Below are 18,552 nucleotides of genomic sequence, written 5' to 3' on the forward strand. Positions count from 1 at the left end.
CCAGCCCCTTGTGTACTTTCTTCTACCTGTGTTTTATATATCCATATGTTTTTGATACGAATTAGTGTTCTTTTCTTTCAGCTTGAAGAACTCCCTTTTGCATTTCCTATATTATGGGTCTGGTTAATGAACTACTTCCACTCTCGTTTGGGGAAAAATTGGCTCTTCTTCCTTTTTGAAGGACATTTTGCTTAATGCAGTATCTTTGGTTGGCAGGTTTTTTTTTCAGCACATGGAATATATCCGTTTATTCTCTTCTGTCTGTAAAGTCCATGCTGAGAATTCTACTATCAGTCCGATTGAAAGACTTTGGTCATCTTTAATTGGATATTTATATCTTTCCCTATATTTGGAAAGTTTTCTGCTATCATGCCTTTACTTAAAATACTCTGTTTACCCTGCTGTTTTTCTTCTCTTTTCAGAACTCCTGTAACTCAGATATTTGCTCTTTTGATGCTGTTCTGTAGGACCTGTAAGCTTTCTTCACTGCTTCTTAATCTTTTCCTCCTCTGACAATATATTTTAAAATAACCGATCTTCAAGTACACAGATTCTTTCTTCTGCTTCTTTAACTCAGCTGTGCCTGTTCTCTGTGTTATTTTTCATTCTGTTCATTTTATCGCTCAGTTTCAGAATTTGTTTCATTAAAAAATTTTCAAACTTTGTTAAGTTGATAATTTTGGTTATTTATCATTTTCTGGATATCATTAAATTGTTTCTTTGCTTTTTATTGAAGTACAACAAGCTATTTTATAACAGCTATTTTAAATTACCTGTTGAGCAGCCCATATATCTCAGATTCTTTGAGAGGTTTTTTTTCTCTGAATTTGTTTTTTATGTTTTCCTTTCTTGTTGTAATAGAATACACCTTCTGCTATTTTCCTAGGACAGTACACATGACAGAGGACATTTCTGTACTTTTGAAGGTTTGAAAATGGTTCGAACACATTTCCACTTAAGTGACACTTTCGTTAAGCATAAGTTGAAAGTCCAGATTTATGAGATTTATTTTTCTACTCTCTTCCCACATCTAAAGTAGTTGAAAAATGTGATGCCACTGTTTATTATTTCTTTGTAGGTAGCATTTATTTTCTTTGTAGGGCTTTTAAAAGCATCATTTACTCCGTGGTTTCCTGAAATTTCTGTGATGACATGCCTTTATGTGGGCACATGACAACACCTTCAACCTGGGAATTCAAGCCTTTTCATTTGTAAAAATGCCTGTATTCCTTCTCTGTTGATACTCTCCCTTCTCTAGTCTCTGTTCCTGATTGCAACTTCTGAGTTGTGTAGAGGTAATCCACATTCTCTTCCCTATACCCTGACAGTCTCCTTTTTTATCGTGCTCTACTTACTGGATAATTTTCTTCAGTTTATTTTCCTATTTCTGTATTAAATTTTGATTCTGGTAAATAATTTTGATTTCAAACGGTATTCTTCATTCTTTGACTTTACATCATATAGAATCCTGTCCTTGTTTTAAGGAAAAGATGTACATATCTACAATAAAAATCTACAGTAGAAGTCAAATTCGCTTTTTCAAAACTCTCTTTTATTCACTCAATTATCTCTGCTTCTACCCTCCAAGTTGAAGTGTTCCTCTTTTATCTTTATTTTTGTTATGATCATTTTGGTTTTCTCTTTCATACTGAGATTTGCTTGAGTGATCTTTACATCCCAATTCTATTCGGTAGAGAGGAACATGTTTGTGTGCCAGCGCACCTTTGCTAACTTTGTTGATTGGTGGACTGCGATCAGTAGCTGGAAGCAGGCCAGGGGGAGGTATTCTAAAATGTTGGTGTGTAACAACTTTTCTCTGGGGACGCTACATTACTTTAGAAAAGAAATTCTGCGTTTTGCATTTTAAGAGTATACATCTGGAGAAATGCATCACATGGTGGGCAGGCACGAGGGTCTTGACTGCTCTGTGCAGACTTCTAACCAACATCCCTAGTTGCACCGCAGCGCTTCATTCTTTGCTGCACATAGCACGTCTTAACTTAAAGTTTTTCCAGAGTTCTACTTTCCTCCAATAAATCAATTCTTATTCTCTCACTTCTCATTTAACTTTCTAAGGAAATGTTAACATCTCTTGTCTGACATTTCTTCCCCAGCTCTCCTGGTACTTGTGGCTTTATACTTATTTTGTTAATGTACTGTCATTTTAGTGGAACCTTCAGAGAAAACAGTTACAAAACACATGTCGTGTGTTCCAAAGCCCATAGTTTGAGGTTTTATTTCATCTCTTCCTTTCTTCTCCTCCTCTATTATCTTTCCCCTAACATTGTACCTGATTCTTGACCACAGTACTATTCAGAAATAAATTTTAAATTCACCTATGTTATTTTAAAAACTTCTGGCTGACTCATTCTACCGTTATAAAGTAAATAAGGTTTAAGAAATTTTTGTAAATGAAGAAAAATAAGCTATAATTAAATTTGAAAATTTTCACTTCAAATGCATTTTAATTTTCTTTCTTGTGAGTCTCCTGTTAATCTCTCCACGTCACAGCAGTGCAGACAAAGTACAGGGTCTTCACATTATGGATCAGTTTTGAGCATTGCATAGTTTATTTTTCAGTTCTCATAATCTGCGTCTTGCCAATTACTTAAATACACTGACCCTGGGGCATGGATAAGAAAGAATACTGAGATCATTATCTTTTCAGAAGAGTTGTAGAACACCCTTCATGTTCTTTATTTTGTAAATTTTATTTTCAGCACTCTTTGGGTAGGTAAGTGGTCATTATTTTGACAGGCACTTCAACAGTTCCTAGCAATCTATTCTAGTTCTTCCCTGTCTGCAAACCACCGCACACTTCTTCCTGGCCATCAAAACAAAAAGTTAAGACATGAAAAGTCTAAGTCTATCTCATTTTCCACAAGACATCGGTGATAGTTTTCAGATATTTGAAAATAGCAACACTAATCCTCTTTTGACACTTGTCCCTCCTCCAGGGTAGTAAACAAGGGGAAATAGTATACTCGACATGGGTCAACCTGCACAGAAGAAACGGGCTATGATTTCACTTGTTATAGGTCATTCTTAACTCAGAACAAATCGAATTGGGCTTTTCAAGGTGTCTACAGCAGGTAGGTTTGCTTACATCCCAATGTATTATTTCTAATGTGCAATTGTTGATAAGCTTCTACATATGAAAACTAATTGTGGTACCTATGTATGAGAATTTATATTCAATTTAGCAAATGTTAATCTTTTAATTTCAGCTCATCTTTTCAAATTTCAAAAATCCTTTTTGAATCCTAATTCAGAGAACATTTCTCTCCCAACCAAAATTCATTAATACTAGATTATAAATTTGAATATTCTACCTTATATGTCTTCATCTGAGTCACTGATGACGAATTTGAGTCGAAAAGGTCAAAAAGAAAGCCCTATGAATTATCCTCAGGGACCTTTATTCAGCTCGATATCAGTCCATCAGTGAATTCTATTTGACTTCAACTGGTCAGCTGATTAAATCAGCCTAATTGTACTATTTTTAAATTCGTTTCTATTCATCATGGGTGCATAATAGAAAGTTAGTCAAATGTTTTGATAAAATCATTTCCTGGTCTGCCAGTTCATTAAACTTTTTGTGAAAGCTCATGAGAATAGTTCAGCATAATTTCTTCTTTGTGAATTCAGCATGTATATATCAGTTATTGCTGCTAATTGCTCTTAAAATATCCATCTAATAATACATTCCAGAGATCTTTCGGTTTACTGTGTCAGGGTCAGGACATCTTCACTCTTTTCTCCTCTCTGAAACTAGCCAAAAACAATAAGGCAAATTAGTTATAGAAACTAAAATTGTCATTTTTGCTCCTTTTTATTTCAGTGCTGGGGATCCAACCCAAAGCCTTGCATATGCTGAGCTACATCTGCAACCCTAAAATTTAATCTTTGATGTAACTGGAAGGCCTGTATAACCCGGATTCTTCAAAGTAACATTTGATTCCAAACACAGTGAAAGGAAGATCAGGATGAAGAAAGCACTAGGAATAAGTATAAGAATAAAAGAGAAAGAATTTCAGAAAGTAGGTGGCATGGCATGTGAGAAAAGCATCATCTTTGCTTTTAAATAAAATCAGTTTCAGTCTGCTTCATAGTGAGAACGTCCTGGAATTCTGTTTGAACAACACACAATGGCAGAGGAGGTAGAGACTGGAAAATTCAGCAATGTAACACCAAAAGTGCACACACACACACACACACATCTGTACCATACATAGAGTGCTTTCCTATGAGCAAGGAAAGTTCTTGCTGGGTAGAAGCAGAATCATAGGGAGTAGGGCTCAGAACAGTTTACCCAGACAAAGATGATAATTATAAACTCTCTACTTCTCACCACTATCCTGTTCACTCTCTTCCATGCCCGCAAAGGATGTTTCCACACAGAATAGGGTTAGAATCTATTCGCTAGAACAACTCCTTCTAATGTAACTTCAAGTAGTAACTCAAGACAGACTATGTGATGGTAATGCAGAATAGGCGCAAATGGAGGAAAACGGCCAACACAGCATTACTGGAGACTACCGAAAAGAAACATGGGACATATGGAGATTAAGTCATGAAAGACAAAATAAATTTAAGATAAAATAATTGTACCATAGAAATAAAGGTGAATAAACACTGTTGAAAATAGAAGATATGCTTAAATTTGGAAAAAATTTCAAGTGTAAAAGAAAGAGTTAAACTTTACTAGAGAAGAAATGGTAGGCATGGAAGAGTAAAGCAAGCTCTGTCCTGTGCATAATCTCTGCTTCTGGGCAGAGAACAGACAGAAGAAATATGTTTCCAAGAAAGCTTTCCCAAAACATAGAAGGTATTTAATGTATAGACCTAAAGGGCAATATGATTCCTAGGAAAAATTAATACATGTTGATCAGGATATATCCTCATAAAGTAACTGGACTTCACAAATGAAAAATATGTTTATATGGACTCCTAGACCATTGAATCAAGTTTCCTATGCTGTGAGAAATTCTCAAGCTGGCTCTAAATATCTGGATAACAACATTTAGTGCCAGAATTAAGTATAGAAATCATACAGGATCAGTCGAGAAAAAGAATCTGACCCACTGATTGTACAAGAGCCAAACTATAATTCAAGAATAAGAATAACAGACACACGGTTTACACATGCAAGAAAGTAGGAAATATGGTTCCCATGAGACCTTCTCAAAGAAACTTCCAGAAGTGAGCCTTGAAATAACTAATCAATGGATAGAAAAATGGATAAAAGCAAAGAACTCATTTAAAAATAGAATAATGACTAAGCAACTATAGGACTTTTGGCTGCATAAAGGACTATAAATATACTAAAGCTTGACAAGGCATACAGAATAATAGAACAAAGTTGAGAGATAAAAAGGACTGGTAGAGAGATAAGGTAGAACAAATATACTGATTTCCTTATATCTTGTAGTAGATGGGTGATATTCTTTCATAGCTAACAAATCAATGTATGGAGGAGTAGATATATACTAGGATCACAAAAATAACAAGAGGTAAAGTACATGGAGAAAACAGAGATACGTATTTTCTTCTTAATTTATAGAAGAGCTAATAAGGTCTATTTAAATAAGTGATTGAAATCTATTCCAAATTTTGCTAACTCACCTTTCTGGACTCTATGGAATGCATCTTTTCCCCTAGATTGAAAAATCTTCATTAGCATGTCTCCACAATTCTTTGAAGAGTACTGAAGTAGTTCTGGTATCGTATCTGCCAGTTCGTCATCTAAATCTAAATACCCGAACTCATTTAAAGCATCCAAGGGGGACAATCTTGATTTCATTGTATTCACAGATCATTCCTACCGATCTCACTGGTTTACTTCCCCTCTCTTCTTTCCCATTCATGCACCAATCCAAGCAATGTTCATTCAGCTTTCACAGAGTCAGATGCTGTTCAGGGGTGCAGGAAAAGCCCTGCCCTCAAAATGTGCATAATCCAGTAAGGAGGCAGACCAATAGCTTTAATACAAATACATTTCTTAATATCAGGAGTGTCTCCCCACAGAAAAGCTAAATTTATCTGGATCATTCCAGAAATGTTTTCTGGAGAGAGGACCATTTCATTTAGTTCTTGAAGAATACGTTTTCACTAGGGAGGGGAAGAAAACATCTCAGGTGGAGCATGTAAAATAAGAAAAAAACAGAAGGAATGATGACCACGTGGGTTTGAGCGTGATATGAAAGCACCGGGAAGCAAAGGCCAGAGATGGCCCCAGAGGTCATTTTCTGGATCAAAGTAGAGTCCAAGCTTCTGGGTTACATTGTAAGTAACAATGAGTTTGCCTTGAGTTTAGCAGCGTCCCACTTAGGTTTGATCCCAGACCACAAGACATTCACCCCTCAGTGAAGCTTGCTCTTTCCTTCGCTCCAGGTTGCCAAGAAACACTCCCGTTGAAAACTGGATTGTTGACCCCAGTGAATAGCACACAGCCCTGCCCACTTGCCACAGGCCATGAGCTCCCCACTCCTGGTCCCAATACAGCTTTCTCAGGGTTTGCTTCCCAGCCCCTCCTCTGTTGGGTCTCACCTTTGTCTCCAGGGCCTCCGGAGCCTTCTTGCCTTCCCAGGCCCAACTTCTCTTGGTGAAATAGTTGACAGTGGCGAATTCGATCAGCGCAGAAAACACAAAGGCATAACAGACGGCTATGAACCAGTCCATGGCCGTCGCGTACGCCACCTTAGGTAAGGAATTTCTAGCACTGATACTCAAGGTGGTCATGGTGAGCACTGTGGTGACACCTGGGGAGAGAGATGACAGCACTCAGTTGTGAAGGGAAGACACTGAGCATGTGTTTATTGTGACCACCCACTCCCTACTCGGAAGAAGGAACTTTATTCCGTTCACCGCTAAAGTAAAATACAGAGAATGTCAAAGCTGAATGAGCCTACCCGCTAACCACCCCACAGAGAATGTTTCCAGGAAAGCTTTCCTGCAACATAGAAGGCAATCAGTCGATAGACTTAAAGGGCAATATGGTGTCCCAGGAAAAATTAATACCTGTTGGTCAGGATATATCCTTGGAAAATAGCTGGCTTCCCAAATCAAAGATATATTTCCACAGACTTCTAGACTACGGAATCAAGTCTGCTTTCTCACGCTAGCTCAGGAATAGGAACAGGAGTTGGCCTGCACAGGAATAGGAACCTGCAGTGCTGCATTTCGAACAGTTTTTCTCTGACTTCTGCTTAAACATTTCTGTCAAGAAGTATGCAAATCCTTTCATTGTAAACTGCTTTTAAATTAGAAAAACCTTTTGCAGTTGAAATCTGCCTTCTCTAACTACCAGTCCAGGAACTGATCTCAAAGTTCCTTCTGTGGCTGCGCAGCAAGAAAAATCCTGCTCCCCGCTCTCCAGGACAGGCCTTCAGGGACTTAACGGGGGTGGCTATGGCTTCTTGTGCCTCTACTCATCTCTGGAATGAACACGGTGATCAGTGGTCTCTCCATGAACTTCTCCTTTGTTTTCTCAATATGTAGCCCAGGCTGGCCTGAACCTCTATGGAATACTCCTGCCTCAGCCTCTCAAGGGTGCTGGGATTATAGGTGTGTGCCACCATGCCTAAATATGAACTTCTCTTGTTCACCTCCTTCCCATCCTGGCAGTTCTCTTTGGAACAGCCTAGAACTGAGCCCAAGACTCAGGGTATGGTCTGAATTCAGGAGGATTGTTACTTTTTTCATTTTGGATGGTCTTCTGATAATGCAACCAAGTACAGTGGAAAGTGGTTTTAGCAGCTGCCTTACACTCTAGGACTCTACTGAGCTTCCTCAATAAAGTATTCCAACAATGTATGTCTTGGAAAACCCGAGCTTGCTTTTAGATCAATTGCTTCTATTTTCCTTTCTTCACTTTTAACTTATTTTTAAAAGTTGTTTTTAAAATACATACTTTTCATAGTACACGTTTGTGATACACACATTTATCCTGGGGAATTAGTGCATATACACATTGCTCCCCCTCCTGCCCTCTCCTCTCCTTCCTTCCCTCAACCTCCTTTCCATCTCCATGGTCTACTTCCCTGTTTCCTACTATCTCTCTTTAAATTATTTATATTTTTGGTTTCTTTTAAAAACTTCTCCTGTTTTAGATATGAATGTAAGCCATATGGTGTTGGGGTTAGCAGTCAAAGCCCTAAGTCAGACCAAGCTCAACAGAAGTCTGGAATATCCCACTAACTAGTAATATGACCTTGAACAAGCTGTTTTATCCTACTGGGCCTCAGTTTCATCATGTGTAAAATGGGGATACTGTAATAAGTCCAGACAGTAAAAAGATTCTTGGGGGAACTGAATGAGATGATATTTATAAAGTGTATAGTGTAATACCTGACACTGAGTACTCCAGAAATGGCATCTGTAATTGATAACATTATTTTATTGTTATTTCTAATAGTACTGCCATAATAAATAGTATAGTATTGCATTATTATAATTTTATAATGGTTGCAATAATGATCTAGTCCTAAGGAGTGGCACACTAGAAGTTGGAAGTTCTGAGTGCTGCCGCTGGCTTGTTTTGTGTCTCAGCAACGTCGTTAACCTCTCTGAGCCCCCGTTCTCACCACCATCACCCCGTCTATCAGCATCACCTGCTGTCCCTGTCTCACAGGATTCTGATAGTCCCCTCCCGGGTACTTGAAGGAGCAGGCATATTCGGAACCTCTTTCTGAATATTGAAATGCTGAAGAAGGTGGGAAATGTGAGCCTCTTGAACCTGGGTCAAGTGGGCACGGAATGAAGGCCTAGTGTGCTGAGAGATGCTGTGTAGAAAAGCAAGCGGGGCAACACTGGCCCTGGTACCTCTACCCAGAGTCGGCCCTGTGTCTTGCAGCCTCTGAGACTTCTCCTCCTGTCTTGCTGCACTGAACACCTTCCTTATGCATGCACTACATACATGAACATCCACGCTGGCAAGGGCTCGTGCCACGCAAACAGAGACCCCGAGGAGTACCTCCACACACTCTAGGCAGGGAGCCATCAAAGCTGATTAGCAAATTCCCCTTTAAGCCACACAGGGAATCAGTCACCTACCGAGTAGCTGTCAGTAAATGATCTGAATTTACGCCTTGCTAAGATCTGAGAATGGACCCCAGGGTCAGTAACCCTTCGATCACACCAAAGAAGGAGTGGCTGGTGGGAGAAAAAAGCTGCTTCATCATGGCTATGAGCAAACGCAGTGCTAGGGCTTAGCTGGAGAGAACTGTACTGTGACACCAGTGAGCGAGCCAGTGCCCCATCTCAGTAGGGTGTTAGAGCTCTGGCCCCTAAGGTTTAATTAGGACTGTCATCTTATGGAGAACTCTTAGCTGCTGCCCAGAGCTGGTGAGCCTCTCAGTCAAGCATGTGGTACACTTCATGGAGAGACCAAGAAACTCTCAGCATTTTAAAGAGACCCAACCTGTCACCCAGCACTTCTCTTTCAGGACTGTTCTTTGCAGCCTTTCTGGAAACGCGCAGGTAGAACTGACTAGCCATGCTTCCTCTGCACACTTCTAGCACAGCTGCCTGACAACAACTGTCTGTCCTGCCACACTGCAAGTGTAAGGAGTGCAATCAGGGTACACCCTCGGGCCCAGCCACACCACCGTGGCGCTGCACCGCATGCCCTCCCTGCAGGGCCCTCAGGGCACTGTTCTTATAGTAACTGTACTGTAGTTGTCAGTAATATAGTTCTTTTCGCCTCCCTTTCTTCAACATTAGCACCTGCCTGCTCTGTGCCTTCCACAGAGGTAGGTTGCAGGGATACACAATTTAAAACATTTCAGACACCAGCATTCAAAACGAGCACCCATTCTCTCCCCTGAAGGTAATGAGAATGAATCATGCTTCACCCCCGCAAGGGCAAAGCTATTTAGTCATTGTCAGTCAGGTTTCATCTTTATAGGAATTAGTCGAACTTTTTCCAAAGCAGAAGTCACTTTATATGCCCACCAGTAAGTAGTATGTGACTTCCAATTGCTGCTCAAGCTCTGATCAAGTCATCTGCTTATTTTTGACCACTCTTAGCATTTAAAGTGATGTCTCCATGAGGCTGTAGCTTAAATTTCCCCGATAAAACATGTCTTAAAGGATCCTCTCACACGTTTATGGAAATTTGGATATACTCCTTGGAGAACTGTCTGCTCATGTCTTTTGCCCATTGAAAAAAACGGATTCTTTGCCTTTTAATGACTGAACTATAGGGGCTCTTTGTACTTTTTACGATCTATATCTTTTGCCAAGCTCATGTGTCTTATACAGTAGAATGGCCCATGCATTTTCCTAATGTTACCTTTCGATGAGCAGAAATTTTTTATTTCGATTAAGCCCATTTTATGAGTTCCTTTCTCTTGGTGTTGTTAATTTTTATGAACTAAGGAACTTCTGCCTACCAAGAGTTGCAAGAACACTGCTGTATATTTTCTTCTATGAGCATCATATTTTTAGTTTTTACATTTACGTCCATGATCAATTTCAAATTCTCTCAATGCCATATTTGTGATAAAGTTTCCACGTACTGCTTTTAAGCACTCTATGGGATTTCACCCATGTATTTTTCTTTTCTTTATATCAATAGCACACTGTCTTCCTTACTACAGCTTTTTAATCATTTGTGACACCTTGTGGGATAAGTCCCTCCACTTTGTTCTTCTTTAGGTGGATATTGGCTACTCTTGGCTCCTTGTACTTCTGTAAAAATTCTGCAGTCACTTTTTAAATTAACACTTCAGGTTGGAGCTTTCACGTCAATGCAATTACTGTTAATATGAATTCTAAATTAGTAAGAGGCCACATTTGAGTTAAAAAATAATTTCTCAAGGAATTCTACATTTCATACAGAGCTCAAGCCAAACTGAAAATGTCTTATTGTCTCTGCGCACTGATAAGTGTATCTTTCTAATAGTCTCTTACATTGAGTGCATAGCGTTTCAGTGGCACTGTATTTATAGGAAAGATTTTTGTATTAATTTTCGGTGGCTTCTGAAACAAGTGAACTCAAATTTGGTGGCAAAGCAACACCAGTCTGTCCTCACCCATGTCGACACTGGAACTCTCAAATCACTTTCACTGGGTTAAGGTCAAAGTGGCAGCCGGGCTGCACCCCTCCAGGACTTGGGGCAGTAGACCAATAACCCAGCTTCAAGAGCTACATTACTTGAATTCCTTGTTCACTGGACCATTTTCCTGCTTTGTCAAAGGGAACAACAGAGCATCTTCTGGTTTTTTCTGCTTCTATCATCATCTGCTTTCTCTGTATTCAACTACTTCTTCACTCTTAGAAGAAAATTTGTGGTTCCAGATAATACAGGATAAGTCCCCTAAGTTCAAAGTCTTCACTTTAATCCTATCTGCAGAGTTACTTTTGTCACACAAGGTTACATGCACAAGTTCTTGGGACTTGCGACCATTATTCAGTCTATAGTATTTTTTTCTTTTGAAATCTTGAACTTTAATTGGGCTCAATGCCCTTCTGTATAACCTTAAAATTTAAACTCTTGTTTACCAAAACCAGTAACCCATCTACTCATCTTCTTGTGACAGTGATACTATTTTATGTGATCAGCCTTCCGGTTTTCAGGTCCTTCTTCTCTTTGGGCCTCCTGAGCATTTCCTTTGATGTTCTAGGCACTCAGATGTTAAATTACAGAATGTTTTCTTATTTAGATTTTCCAGGATCTTGTTGAGGAAGATTTTTCAGGCTTTTTACTTTGTTGTATTTCTGAAAATTGACACCGTTACCTCACTCCCATATAGCTTCTGCTCCCTGCGTTTCCCTAGAACTGTTCTTTCCAAGATCACTAACATCTAAATATATCACCGTACCCCGCAGACAGACGGTTTCTGTCTGCATCCTACATGAACTCACAATAGGATTCACCCCAGATGATTATTTCCAGCTTCTTAAATGCTTTCCTCTCTTGACATGTATGAGGTCATACTCTTTAGGTTTTTTTCCCCCTGCTTTTCAAGTTATTCTTACTCTTCTTCCACTGCTATTTCCTCCTAGACTGACCTAAAGTATCACTTCTCTATGAAACAACATGTGCTGTTTACTTAATTAATGACAAAAGTACAGCTTTGGGATATAGGAGACGCCTTTTGCGTGGGTACCCAGTACACCAAAGTCTAGGCTTCACGGCCTCCGTTACCAAGAGGCAGCTTAGTAGCCTAAAAGAATTAATTAATATTTATCTCCTAACATCATGCAGTGAGAAAAACAGGCAGAAAATGTTTCATATGTTTTAAGTCTCTGAGGACAAAGTGCTAATTATATGCAAACCTCTTCCTTGACATCAGTAAATTCCCATGAAAGGAAGTTTCTGTGTCGGTGCAGCGGAGAAACACTTCAAATCATGTACAGCCTTTACTAAATATCAGCTAACTCATGCTTTCAAAAGCACCAAAGTCAGGTGCTCATTAAAAACCTATTTTTTTAAAAAAAGCCCCAGATCACGTCGCTGTTGTCAGTTTTGTTTCCTCCCTTTACTTTCTCCTATCTGCACAAAAAATTCCTCTCTTTCTCACTGAAGGTTCAGTTCCTTCCCCGCAACTGTGAGGGGTATGCCTGCCCGAGACAAGAGACAGGAGGCTTTTCAGTAATTTTCCTACTTCACCATTCCTTTCTTCTTCCCACTGCCTTGTTAAAAATTCAGTTGCCTAAAGCCAAAACAACACCGAGGTTCCATCCTTACTCTTCCTCTGCAGCTGTTTCCTCCTAGACCTGACCAAAGGTATCATCAAGGTAAGAATGGCTATCATCAAGGACTCAGAAAACAACAAATGTTGGTGTGGTTGTGAGGGAAAAGAAACACCTGTACACGGCTGGTGGGGGTGTAAACTAGGGCAAGCACTATGGAAATCAGTATACAGATTTCTCAGAAAACTAAAAATGGAAAATTCCGTTTGACCAAGCTTTTCCTGTCTTGGGTACCTTGCTGAAAGAGCTAAAGTCATCATGTTACAGTGACACATGCATATCCATGTTGACAGTGGCACAACTCATAATAGCAAAATGCTGGAAATGCTTTGTACGCCCATCAACAGATGAGTGGAGAAAGAAGTGGTGTATGTGCATAATGGAATACTATTCAGCCAAAAAGAATGATAAGTTTGAATTATTGTAGGAAAAGGGATACACTTTGAGATTGTATGAAATAAATCACACATGGAAGGTTAAATATCAGGTTTTGTATATGAGAAATCCAAAATACATAAGTGATTTAAGAACAAAATTAAAGAGAGATGGTAGGATAAGGAGAGAAAGACTTTAAGGAGCTGGGAAGGGGCTCTGGGGAAGAATTGCTGGGGAGAGAGGGGAAAGAGGGAGTAAAACGATCAGTGAGCAATATGCACATGTACCGATTCCCCAACAGGAATGTAATTATATAATAAAAAACCTGAAAAAAAAAATCTCAAAATCTGATGCCTCAGGTGCTACCTCTGGGCTCTGATGTTGCTCCTGCCCCTCTGGGAATATTTTCTCCACCTTTCTTGCCTCTACCCCATGTTCTCGGCAGACCACACAAATGTCTCTCCCCATTCCTCATAAAATAGCACTTACCAAAGACCGTGCGCGCAGGGACAGACTCTCTGTTGAGCCAGAAAGAGACTTGTGACAGAATGACAGTCATGATACATGGCAAATAGGTCTGGATCACAAAATAGCCAATTTTGCGCTTGAGATGAAAGTGGGTTGTCATGACGACATATTCTCCTGCAGAGAGAGTAAAATTTGTCGGTATGTAGTCATACAAACATCGCTAAAGCAAGTGTGGCCCTACTACAGCCAGTGAGGTTCCTTAATCTTACATTCAACACAAGACACATTGGAACCTCCCAAGCTCATGCAACCAGAGGTCTTTAATAATCATAAAACTGTGCTTTGGGTGTGAAATGTTAACTGGCTGCAAATGCAGCTTGCTCAAGGCAGTTTTGACACAAGTACGTTCAAATAAATTTGATATTTCTATAAATAATAATTTAGCAATAATTATTAAAATAAGTAATAATATTTAAATAAAAAATAAGAAGAAATAATAGTCTTTTCTAGAGTAGTTGCTCTGTGATGGATGCTTATGTTGACCTTTAACTTTATTAAAAGATTTAGTTTTCACAGCAGTCCCATGAAGTAGGTATTACTGTTATCTTCATTTTATAAGTCAAGAAACCGAGATAAGGAGAGATAAAGGAATTTGCACAAGTTTACCCAGCTAGTAAGGAATGGACCCAAATTCAAGCTCAGATAAATTGCCTCCTCAGTAGATGCATTTTGCGCACCGTGCTCTGCTGTTCTAATGTAGTTATTCAGTTAAAATCAAATGTTTGCGTAACAGAATGTAGGCCGACCCACATTACCTCACTTCCCAAACAGCAGCAGCCTGGCAAGTTATGTACTAATTGGTACTCTGTGAAATCCAAAAGTCAAGCCTCAGGTTTCTGGATTTGTCAGTAGTATTTTGCGGAGCTGACTCGTCCATTCTCTTAGAGTCACTCTCTTCACAGAAACTTCTAGAAACCAATGCTCTTCTTGGCTCCATTCCACTTCACTGCCCACTCCTCCCCAGTCACCTTTTCTGGTCCCCTTTAATTTCTAAATGTTGGATGACATGCAGACTCCGGGCTTTGACTTCTCTGTCTGTCTCACTTACTCCCTTGAGTTTTATCTCCAACCTGTGTATTTAATACATTAAATGATAATGACTCCTGGGTATATCTTCTGCCTGGACATCCTACTTGTTTTGGGTTGAATTGTGTCTAGGAAGACATGGCAAATTTTCAAACCACAGTAATTCAGAATGTGATCTTATTTGAGAAGAGGATTATTACAGATATAATTATGGTAATACCTCAGTTTAAGAATGCTGCTCTTGAACAATTCAGTTTGCAAACAGAAGCATCAGCAAAATTTTACTTCTGTTGGTGAACTGCACATTGGGTGACAAACACAATCATGGCCATCTTCCCCAGAATCATGGGAAGATGAAGTTTGTGAACCAAGGCACCAGTGTAAGTAACGTGAGGCCATCTGGAGTGAAGTGGGCCTTAATCCAATAGGACCGATGCTCTCAAGAGGAGAGAGAGACAGAGTGCAAACATCATGAGTGGCAGCAGCAGAGGTTGGGGTGATGGATCCACAAGTCAAGGAGCACTGTGTATTGCCAGCCTTCTGCAGCATCTAGGAAGAGGCAGGGGGCAAACTCTTCCTCAGAGGCTCCAGAAAGAAATAACCCTGCCAGTGCCTTGATTTCTGAACTTCGAGCCTCTAGAGCTCTGAGACAATGAATTTCTGTTGGATAAACTTCCCAGTGTGTGAAACCTCACTAAAGGAGCCATGGAATCCCCTACAGACATATATATATATATATATATATATATATATTTGATCACCTATTGGACGTCATTGCTGTGGAATCTAATGTCCAAACCTTGGCTTTAACTCTTCCCATCCCTTATCTTCCTCCAAAATGGTCCTGCCAATAGATTGTCCCATCCCAAAAAATGGTAGCGCCCAAATGCTTAGGCCAAAATCAAAATCCTCTCCGGTATGTGTGCGCACACATGTACATGTACATATACATGCATACACAAAAAATGCAATCAGCAAACTCTTCCTGCTTTTTTCAAAATATATCCATAATTTTGACCTTTCTGACCAGCTTCAGGTCAACCCCTCTCGCCTAGAACCCGGTTCCTGCTTTCTCCTGCTTGCCTTACCCTTGCCTTTGCCACCTCTTCAATACATTTTTAGCCCAGCAGCCCAAATGATCCAATAAAAGAAAAAAAAATGAGAAAAGAAAGAAAAATGGGAACAAAGCTTTTGTTTATAAGGAAGACAAGAGAGGTTGAAGGGAGGGTAGGGGAGTGGGAGAAAAAAAGAATGAAATTATACCATGTACAGGTAAATTCCCTATAATGAAAGTGCTCATATGTATACCTAACATGTACTAATGAACTTAATTTAAAAAACCCTTAATTCAGATCCTGTATCTTATGTTGAAGACCTTGCAATGGTTTATCTTTTCTCAGAGACTAAAAGCCAAATTTCCCCAAATAATCCCCAAAGACACATAATACCTAACTGCTGGAATAGTTATCAGATCTTCGTTTTCACCTCTCTTCCCTCCACCCACATTTGGCTTTGGCAGGATTCCCAAACAAGGCAATCGAATGAGGCAATTTCCCACTCTTACCCCACCCACTCCTTTGTACCTAAGCCTAAGAAGCACCATCTGGCCGCCCAAGGCTTAGTATGTAATCCATATTCCGTTCGTGTTCACATCTTGTTTACTTGGTCATGAGAAATACTCATAGGCTAATTTGTAATTTAGCAAAGGATCTGATATAAAAATGTGGAATGTTTTCCTCAATACAACTTTGTAGTTCCCTTTTCCTTTCCTTCTGCTTTTCTTTCATTCCCGCCCCCCTCTCCTCATCCACACTTACCCTTTTCTCTCCTCCTTCCCTCTCTCTCCCCACTCCAAAAAATTGAGGACTACTTTTTCCTGAATGTTGGACTTTTGTTGGCTTGGGCAGTTGCTCCCCTTCCCCGTCTTAGTCTCATAATCCAGAATCCCTATTATTAATCCTATCTTTGATCATGTAAAATATTTACTGTATAAAATATAATAAATTTTATTCATAAAGCAGTTACATTCTGTGGATCTGAAAGGAAAAGCATGTGCACTTTTCAAATGCTTATCAAATTAACCATTTGTTTTGAATAAATGAATCTACCTTTCTTCATTCTTTTTCTTTCTTTCTTTCCCTGTCTCTCAGCCTTGCTGTCTCTGCTTTAAAGAAGCAAAGCAAATTCTCCTTATTGAGAACTGAAGCCTTTCACCTGGTTGGAGAGATTTCCCCTGTCCTTGCCCTTTTACTGGAGACTGCCTGTGTCCAAGGGGAAATAGTCAAAAGGATGGTGAAAAGCCACTTTTGTATATTCACAGGCGTCCACATCTTAGATAGTTTCTATGGTGAAAAATTACAATTGGATTTTTTAAAAGCCTAGCAAATTAATTCGTTGTATCAGCTGACTGAATAGGTTCTTAAAAAAATACAACTCAGATATTTGTTATGTCTCTAGACTTCACCTCTGCGGATGTGAGAACTGACACTTGAATCCCACTGGAAGATTTTTCCGTCTTCTCTTGTGCTGTTTTCACCCTCATGAACCAGTTTACTATGCTTATTAAGTACCATCTGTGTTGTGTGTGAAATATTCAAAGGTATAATATAAAACACAGCATCATGCATATGTAGTGACACAGAAGTTATTACCTATGGATCAGAAATGCAGAACAGTTTAGCAAGTTGACGCTGCACCTAACAGAAGCAGACTGTTATGTCCCCGCCATCGCTGCCTCTATTGTAGCCTCTCTCTGTGTTTCTTATTGTGAAGGCTGGCCCTTGAAGTGGTTTGGGGGACTTTCCTCCTGCCTGTGCACTCCAGCTCCAGCTTATTAAGCTCCATCTGCGTTAAGTGTGACGTATTCGAGGTTACAATGGAAAGCACATTTTCAGCTTAGCTAGTTTCTAAGGTTGTGAAACACAGAAGAGGAGTTTTACAATAGTTTGGCAAATTCACTCATTGTACAAAGTAGTGAGTATATTTTCTTCAGCCTCTTTGGGGTTTTTCCATCTCCCTATCTCTGTTCCTTCCTCCATAGCTTGCCTTCCATAGTTTTTAATTTCCACCTCTCTCATCTATCTCCATCCCCTCCTGTTTTCTGTTTTGTCTTTTTTTACCTGTGCTACACATCTAGAGGTTATATACACAATGACAATAACAAGAAAACTATCATGCTAACAAGTGAACACATTTCTAGGAATGATGGATAAATAGGAATGTGCATTCTGAACTTTCCCCCTAGAAATTAATGCACAACTTTGTCAAATAAAGAAAAACAAAATCTGTGCTGAAAATTAGGAATGGTTTCAACAAACAGCCGCGGACATTGGAGACTTAGGTTCATTTATTTAACACATATTTCAGTCTGGAGCAAAGTGCAGGTGTCTGTCCTTGGAGCTGCTTCATGCCGAGAACTGACAGCATAAGAGAGAGAAAGCCAATCCTTCCAAACTCAGCTCCCCATTCATATTCTGGGCCTTTTATGGAGAAATATTTTTAGGTTTTAGAAGGGAATGCCTATAATTTAGAGTCACAGTGAAAACAATATGCATATATGTGAAACAATAATATTGGCATGGTTCCTAAATCGAGAGGTAGAGCATGCGGCAAAGTCTCTTGTGTCTTCCTAGAATATCATATATTTATGGCACATGAGATGTGATATATGATGGGTATTATATACATGCTAGTTTCACAACTGGTTTGAAAACATTTGTGTACATTAATTAAAATAACATTGTACAAATAGAGAAGAGATAGCGTGAATGAAAATAATAAATGTTGACTGGGGATGTAGCTCAGTGTACAGCAGTTGCCTTCCATGAACAAAGGGCCCTGGGTTTAATGCCCAGAGAAGAGAGAGAGAGAGAAAGACAGAGAGAGAGAGAGAGAGAGAGAGAGAGAGAGAGAGAGAGAGAGAG

At 39.5% G+C, this 18,552-nt stretch overlaps 1 protein-coding gene across 5 annotated transcripts in view; it reads right to left on the reverse strand.

The window, feature by feature from the left end:
• Gabra3 (gamma-aminobutyric acid (GABA) A receptor, alpha 3) overlaps window positions 1–18,552 on the reverse strand; it is a 231,802-nt gene that overhangs the window by 10,805 nt on the left and 202,445 nt on the right. For all 5 annotated transcript variants that reach the window (XM_005406450.2, XM_005406448.1, XM_005406449.2 and 2 more), the window contains exons 8-9: window positions 13,565–13,717; window positions 6,550–6,761 (exon numbers count right to left, since the gene is read on the reverse strand). In XM_005406450.2, coding sequence (XP_005406507.1) covers window positions 6,550–6,761; window positions 13,565–13,717 — 365 coding nt within the window. The remainder of the gene's footprint in view (window positions 1–6,549; window positions 6,762–13,564; window positions 13,718–18,552) is intronic.

This window comes from Chinchilla lanigera, unplaced genomic scaffold (assembly GCF_000276665.1).
Source record: "Chinchilla lanigera isolate Chin_1 unplaced genomic scaffold, ChiLan1.0 scaffold00097, whole genome shotgun sequence".
Classification (NCBI taxonomy): Eukaryota; Metazoa; Chordata; class Mammalia; order Rodentia; family Chinchillidae; genus Chinchilla; species Chinchilla lanigera.